At 47.4% G+C, this 7,761-nt stretch overlaps 2 gene segments (V, D, J or C); both read right to left on the bottom strand.

Moving 5' to 3' along the window:
* LOC105823231 overlaps window positions 1-486 on the bottom strand; it is a 3,208-nt gene extending 2,722 nt beyond the window's left edge. Inside the window, 2 exon segments of the V gene segment in view lie at window positions 4-309; window positions 428-486. Coding sequence covers window positions 4-309; window positions 428-476 — 355 coding nt within the window.
* A 1,003-nt stretch (window positions 487-1,489) lies between these two features.
* On the bottom strand, window positions 1,490-2,895 carry LOC105823230. The segment is given in 3 exon segments: window positions 1,490-1,668; window positions 2,413-2,718; window positions 2,837-2,895. Coding segments are annotated over 3 exon segments (534 nt in total).
* Between the last annotated feature and the right edge of the window lie 4,866 nt (window positions 2,896-7,761).

Here is a 7,761-nt window from a genome sequence, read left to right as displayed (position 1 = left end):
CACTAGTGCTATAATCTGCACCACAGATATAGTCAGCCTCGTCCTCAGGCTGGATGTTGGAGATGGTCAAGTAGCGGTCAGCCCCGGAGCTGGAGCCCGAGAAGTGATCGGGGATCCCGTCCCCCTTGCTGTGCCTTCCATCGCTCTTAACATACATCAAGTACTGAGGGGCCTTCCCTGGCTGCTGCTGATACCACGCAATGGTGTAGCCGCTGTGTGCACTGCTCAGGGTGCAGGTGAGCTTGGCCGAGGCTCCCAGGGAGGCAGATGCAGAGGGCGGCTGAGTCAGCACAGGCTGGGACAGGGACCCTGGAAACACAGACACGCATTATGTCCTGGAGGAAGGACAAGAGGGAAGGACAGTGTGGCGTGGGTTGGGAGGTGGTGTCAGTGAGCTGGGGGTCAGGATGCTGGGGGCCGTCCTGACCTGTGCAGTGCAGGAGGAGGGTGAGGAGGAGGAGCGGGGCCCAGGCCATGGTGCAGACACCCCAGAGCTCTGCTGAGGCTGACAGGCTGCAGGTGTCCCTTATCCACCCTCCAGGCCCAGAGGAGGGAGAGGGGCCCCGCATGCAAATGTGCTGCTCCTCCCCTGGCCCTCCAAACCCGCCCTGGCCTGTGTGCAGCCACAATGTTTGAGCATCATTCTTGGAGAGCTGGGTGTGTGCTGGGCCTGGTTTAATGTTCCCCATGAAGCTGGAGATGATCCACTGAGTCCTGAGCAGAGACCAGGGTCAAGTGTCTGGTTTCTCAGGTGAGAGGCCCAGAGAGCACTCAGCACCAGGTCCACAGCACACACTGGGGCCTAGGCTGGGGTCCGTCATGTCTGTGAGCAGACGCCTGGGGGTCCTGACAGAGGCTTCTGCCTCCACCAGGGCCTTGACCACTGTCCACTCCCTCCCCAAGGGCAGAGCCAGGCCCCTCCTCAGGGCATCCTCCTACCTTGTCTTGGTCTTTAGCTTTCTATTTGAGACTCTTCAGGGGGAACAGGACACACAATTCACTTGCCTTCAGCATGTCTTCAGAGGAAGGGGTGTCTCACCCACGACTGGCACATGAAATGAAATGTGCACTAGGTGAGAACAGGGACGGTTCAGCCGTGAGCCTGCTCTCCAGGCTGCTCATGGCAGGTTTCCTCTCCCTGCCTGACTGTGCCATGGACCAGCGGGGGGTGAAGAGCGGCGGGTGCTGCGGAGAATACACTGGCCTGCGCTGTGGTTCACAGGATCCTCTACTAAACAAGGAGAAATGTAAAGAGTGAAAAATAAATTACTAGAGAATCAGCACACTTGGGGATTCTTCTGAAGGGATTAGGGATGGTCAAGAAAGAAGTGGGCATGCAAGGGACAATTTCCTAGATCTGAAAAGAAAAAAAGCCCCAGCCTGTCAGCAACGTCTCGGGTCTGGACTCCTGCTGCGTCTCGGCCACCTCTCCTCTTGCCCTGGGGTGGACCCCGAACAACACACCAGTCAACACGGATGGGCTGTCCCATCAAATGCTGTCCACCGAGTCCCTCCATAGCAGCCTGGCCTCCTGGTACGCTCTGTACTCCAGCAGAGCATAGCCCTTCAGGAATCCAGTTCTCCTGTCCAGATTGAGGTGGATGTTTTTTATTTCCCCATATTCTGCGAATTTGTCATAGACGTCTTCTTCAGTGGCCTCCTCCTGGACTCCGGCAACAAGGAGAATCCAGCCCTCAACAGAGTGCTGCGGCCAGGTTCGTGACCGTCCTGCTCCACGCTGTCATAAGGCTCCCGCATCCATTATTGCATATCAGTTGTCATCTTCTGTACACTGGGATCAGTTTCTCAACCTTGTCCCTTAGCCCCAGAATCCAAACACTGAACATTTAAGAAAACCTTTGGAAACAGCCAAAGGACTTGAGGTTTGTTCTCACGCCCCCCACAAATATGTATCCTCTCTCTCTGCATTATTCAGAATGTGCTTCCTACCATATAGATAGAATCTCGAAATTTCTTAGAAGTATATAAAATTATTTTTAAAGGTGGTAATTTAAATAATCCTCCAAGAGGAAGGAGTGAAGTATGTAGCGGAGTCTCAGTGTTTGAATCTGGAAAGGAAAATGTCCCTGCATCCCCACGTAGTGACAATGTAGCAACCAGCACGGGGTGACAGGATCAGTTGCTACAGTTCCATCATTGCTACAGATCCATTCACTCTATAGGAGCCTGGCCTAGCAGCCTGGTTCCCAGAGAACTCTTGACAGGAGTCAGAATGCATCTAGTTTTCTCATTGTGAAATTTCTAATGAAAAAAGTCAATATTTTTGAGGGTTCAGACCACCAGACACTGTTTCTGGGAGCCAGGTGGCAGCCTTGGTGGCAGAGTAGAGCAAACAGTTTTTGTTCCACTTCCCCACTCATCTGGATCACTGTGTTTAACCATATGAACCACTAGTGCTATAATCTGCACCACAGATATAGTCAGCCTCGTCCTCAGGCTGGATGTTGGAGATGGTCAAGTAGCGGTCAGCCCCGGAGCTGGAGCCCGAGAAGTGATCGGGGATCCCGTCCCCCTTGCTGTGCCTTCCATCGCTCTTAACATACATCAAGTACTGAGGGGCCTTCCCTGGCTGCTGCTGATACCACGCAATGGTGTAGCCGCTGTGTGCACTGCTCAGGGTGCAGGTGAGCTTGGCCGAGGCTCCCAGGGAGGCAGATGCAGAGGGCGGCTGAGTCAGCACAGGCTGGGACAGGGACCCTGGAAACACAGACACGCATTATGTCCTGGAGGAAGGACAAGAGGGAAGGACAGTGTGGCGTGGGTTGGGAGGTGGTGTCAGTGAGCTGGGGGTCAGGATGCTGGGGGCCGTCCTGACCTGTGCAGTGCAGGAGGAGGGTGAGGAGGAGGAGCGGGGCCCAGGCCATGGTGCAGACACCCCAGAGCTCTGCTGAGGCTGACAGGCTGCAGGTGTCCCTTATCCACCCTCCAGGTCCAGAGGAGGGAGAGGGGCCCCGCATGCAAATGTGCTGCTCCTCCCCTGGCCTCCAAACCCGCCCTGGCCTGTGTGCAGCCACAATGTTTGAGCATCATTCTTGGAGAGCTGGGTGTGTGCTGGGCCTGGCTTAATGTTTCCCATGAAGCTGGAGATGATCCACTGAGTCCTGAGCAGAGACCAGGGTCAAGTGTCTGGTTTCTCAGGTGAGAGGCCCAGAGAGCACTCAGCACCAGGTCCACAGCGCACACTGGGGCCCAGGCTGGGGTCCGTCATGTCTGTGAGCAGATGCCTGGGGAGCCTCCTGACAGAGGCTTCTGCCTCCACCAGGGCCTTGACCACTGCCCACTCCCTGCCCAAGGGCAGAGCCAGGCCCCTCCTCAGGGCATCCTCCTACCTTGTCTTGGTCTTTAGTTTTCTATTTGAGACTCTTCAGGGGGAACAGGACACACGATTCACTTGCCTTTAGCATGTCTTCAGAGGAAGGGGTGTCTCACCCACGGCTGGCACGTGAAATGAAATGTGCACTAGGTGAGAACAGGGACGGTTCAGCCGTCAGCCTGCTCTCCAGGCTGCTCATGGCAGGTTTCCTCTCCCTGCCTGACTGTGCCATGGACCAGCGGGGGGTGAAGAGCGGCGGGTGCTGCGGAGAATACACTGGCCTGCGCTGTGGTTCACAGGATCCTCTACTAAACAAGGAGAAATGTACAGAGTGAAAAATAAATTACTAGAGAATCAGCACACTTGGGGATTCTTCTGAAGGGATTAGGGATGGTCAAGAAAGAAGTGGGCATGCAAGGGACAATTTCCTAGATCTGAAAAGCAAAAAAGCCCCATGCTTTTCTGACATAAAGACAGTGATAAACTGAGGTGGTTAAAAGGGGAAAGAAGGGATAAAAAAGAGAGGAAAACACGAGAATTCAAAAGGGAATCTGTGAATCAGAGATGGGGAGGGGAGGGTGAGGATGGTCCACATGGGGAAGGGACTGGAGGATAAGCCAGTGGGGACACTGGGCAGGAGCCAGAGGGCAGGGCAGGTCAGGGTGAGGTTTGGGGTATGTTTGGTTTCATTTCTGCTGTGTTTCTTAAGAAGGTGGATCTTCTCCCAGCTCTCAGCTCTCCTCTCTTGCCATCCCCCTGCATGGACTGGGCGGATATTCTGTAATCAAGATCTCTTTAGTTCTCTCTGGGAGACATCTCTCTTTGAGAGATTTCTGTTAGGTTTATTCCAGGCGGGATCCCGAAAAGTATGTACAGGACAGAATGTGGTTAATGCAAAACTCAGTCTTGTAAAACAAGCCGCAAGAGTCTGGGGAGTCCCTGGACTTTGTAGATCTGGCAGAGGGCTGCGGCCAGCACTCCTTCCCCTCCCTCCCTGATGGAGACCAAGGCTGTCCCTCCCCAGCTCTCCTGATAAGGACGAGGCCAGAGCAGAAGGACGGATGCGACTGGGGCAAAGGGGTCATAGGAGTTGGTCATTAGAAGACGAATTTACTACAAGCAGCTGTTCTGCCCACCGTCCTCTGCTGCACGCAGCAGGAAGCAATTCTTCACCCGCCAGTTTGGTCCAGAAACAAAGAACTGAACAGGGCAGGAGGGAGGGGGTCAGCTATCCTGGGTTATAAAAACCCCCACTAAACCCCCTTCTGTGCCAACTCTCTTTTCAACTCAGCCCGCCCGCATCCGGGTGGATAAACCAGCCATGTTGCTGCCACACGACCTGTGTGCGACATGCGTCCTTTGGCTCAGTCATTCACCCGTTCAGTGTCTGTGTAGTAACGCCTTCTCTTGTTTTTCACCATTCTTATGAGTGTGGCGATATTAAAACATGTCTGTGAACACTGACAGGAGGAACCTTTTTAGGAACGCAGAGGTTCAGCATCTCTCTAGACCCACAGAATCAGAACCCACATTGCCCAGGATGCAGACGACCCACGTGCGTGTTAAAGTCTGAGAAACCCTGACACAGGCACAGAGGCTCTGGTGGGTTTTAGTGATAGGTTGTTCCCCATGTCTCAGTGTATTCTGCCCCCTACCCGTGTGCCCAGCAAACTCACTATGTCCTGTTTGTGGCATAACACACCAGGCACAACACACGCTGGGTTTCCCACTGACAATGACGGCATCTCCCCCTGGATCTCACAAATTTCGCAAAAATCAGCATAAGCATTTTCACTTCTTGATACAAACAAATAAGTAAAATTATGTGAAAAGTACAGGTTTGCTTTAGTACTTATGATCTTATTAATATTAAGCAGTATATTTATGTATTATAAGTTAGTTTTACATATTAACCTTCAAAGATACTCACAGTCATAAAATTCAGAAATGTGGGGAAAATATGATTATACTTATGGATATGTTGAGAGCCCAGATGAAAGGAATGTATTTGAATTGAGAAATGCTATTAAATTAATTGTTTGGTGTATCAGTTTCCTAAGACTGTAATCACAATGAACCACAGACTGGGTCGTTTAACACAAGAAAAGGGTATGTTCCTACAGTTCCTGAGACTCCAAAATCTCTGGAGCCAGGACGTGTTTCCTCTGAAACCTGTAGAGAAATGTTTCCTTTCCTTTTCCTGGCTACTGGTTGTTCGCTGACAATCTTGGTATTCCTTGCCTTGCAGCTGAATCAGTTCTACCCATGCCCACCTCTTCGCATTAATTGCTCCCATGTTGATCTGTCTTCTCATGGCCATCTTCTTACAAGGACACCAGACATATTTGATGAAGAGGCGAAGCCACTCTGGAATAACCCCCTCTTAACTATTCCATCTGCAATGGTTCTGTTTCACAGAATGATACACACACACACACACACACACACACGCACACACTTACACACTCACGACAGAACAGAAATAATGAAATGGCAGAGGTAAGTTTCTATGTATCAATAACAACATTGAATGTAAATGGATTAAATTATTCAATCAAAAAACAGAGTGACTAAATAAAGTATCAAAACTCAACTTTATGCTCCCCACAAAGAACTCACTTCACCTATAAAGAAACACATAGACTTAAAATAAAGACATTGAAAGAAATATTCTATACACAAGGAAAAAAGAAAGCAAGACTATCTATAACATATTTATACCAGATGAATTAGATTTCAAGACAGAAAGTATAAAAAGAGACAAAGAAAGTCATTGTATAATATCAAAGATCTCAATTCAGGAAGATGATAATTATAAACATATATTCACCTCCCACTGGAGCACCCAGATGTATAATGCAAATATTATTAGATCTAGAGGGATACACCCCAATACAATAATAGATGGGGACTTCAACACCCCACTTTTAGCACCAGGCAGATCACATAGACAGAAAATCAACAAAGAAACACCAAAGTTAATCTGTACTGTACCCCAATTGGATTCAATAGACATTTATGAAAAATGTTATCCAACAGGTACAGAATGTACCTTCTTCTTCTCAGCACATAAAACATTCTCAAAGATAGACCAGATGTTAGGACACAAAGCAAGTCTCAAAAGTTTTTAATAATTGAAATTATATCAAGTATCTTTTGTGACCACAATGTAATAAAACTAGAAATCAGTGACAAGGGGAACTTTGGAAACTATACAAATGCATGGAAATTGAACAGCATGCTCCTGAGCAACCACGTGTCAACAGAGAATGAGGAAGGAAATGTTTCAAAATGAAACAGATGAATATGGAAACACACCAAAGATGCATCATAAAGAACTAGAAAAGCAAGAGAAAATCAAACCCAAAATTAGTAGAAAAAAGAAATAATAATGATCATAGGAGAAATAGATAAAATTGTGACTAAATCAAAACAAAAGATCAATCCAGTGAAAAATTGGTTTTTTTAAAAGATAAACAAAATGAGAAAATTTCACCAGACTACTCATAAAAAAGAGAGAAGACCCAAATAAAAGATGAAAAATGAGGCATTTTTCATGAGACAACAGATACCGTGGAAATTCAAATGATCATTAGAGACTGTTATGAACAACTGTCTTCCAATTAATTGAAAAACCTAAAAGAAACGGATAAATCATAGACAGATGCAACCTACCTAGATAAAACCATGAGGAAATCCAAAAGTTGAATAGACCATAACAAGTAATGAGATAGGAGCAGCAATAAAACACTCTCCAATCAAAGAAAAGTCCAGGAACTGATGAATTCACTGTTTAATTCCATGAAACACTTAAAGAAGAACTAATACCAGTCCTACTCAAACTAATCCCACAAATAGAGGAGAAGAGAATACTTCTGAATGCATTCTTCAGGCTACTATTACCCTGATGAGAAAACTATACACAGACTCAGCCAAAACAACAATAACAAACTACAGGAACATGTATCTGATGGTTATAGGAGCAAAAATCCTTAATACTACACTAGCAAACAAAATTCAAAATGATGTTAAAAGGATCACTCGTCATGATCAAGTGGGATTCACCCAAGGGATGCAAGAGGACTCAACATGCACAAATCTAGAGACATGACGCGATGCATCATATCAAGAGAATGAAAGTCAATAAACATTTCCACCGTGATTAATGCATAATGTCGCAGAACTAATTCATTTAAAGTTATGTCTGTGATGTAACTGTGCTGGTTGATCAATTATTTGGGCTGTTCTTTGGTTTGAATCTTCGTAAGTATTTGGCAAAAAACCTAGAAAACATTCCAATTTGTTTAAATAATAGTAGCGTGGATAGATTTTAACATAAACTAAGGAAACAGGCATTTTTTGTCCCACTTTCCCATCTGCCTGTGATGCTGTGAGAAGCACTGCTGTGCCCAACCGTACAGTAATAG

This window comes from Propithecus coquereli, unplaced genomic scaffold (assembly GCF_000956105.1).
Source record: "Propithecus coquereli isolate 6110/MARCELLA unplaced genomic scaffold, Pcoq_1.0 Scaffold663, whole genome shotgun sequence".
In the NCBI taxonomy this organism is placed as follows: Eukaryota; Metazoa; Chordata; class Mammalia; order Primates; family Indriidae; genus Propithecus; species Propithecus coquereli.
The sequence above is the reverse complement of the archived record's forward strand: the minus strand, read 5'-3'. Positions and strand labels throughout refer to the sequence as shown.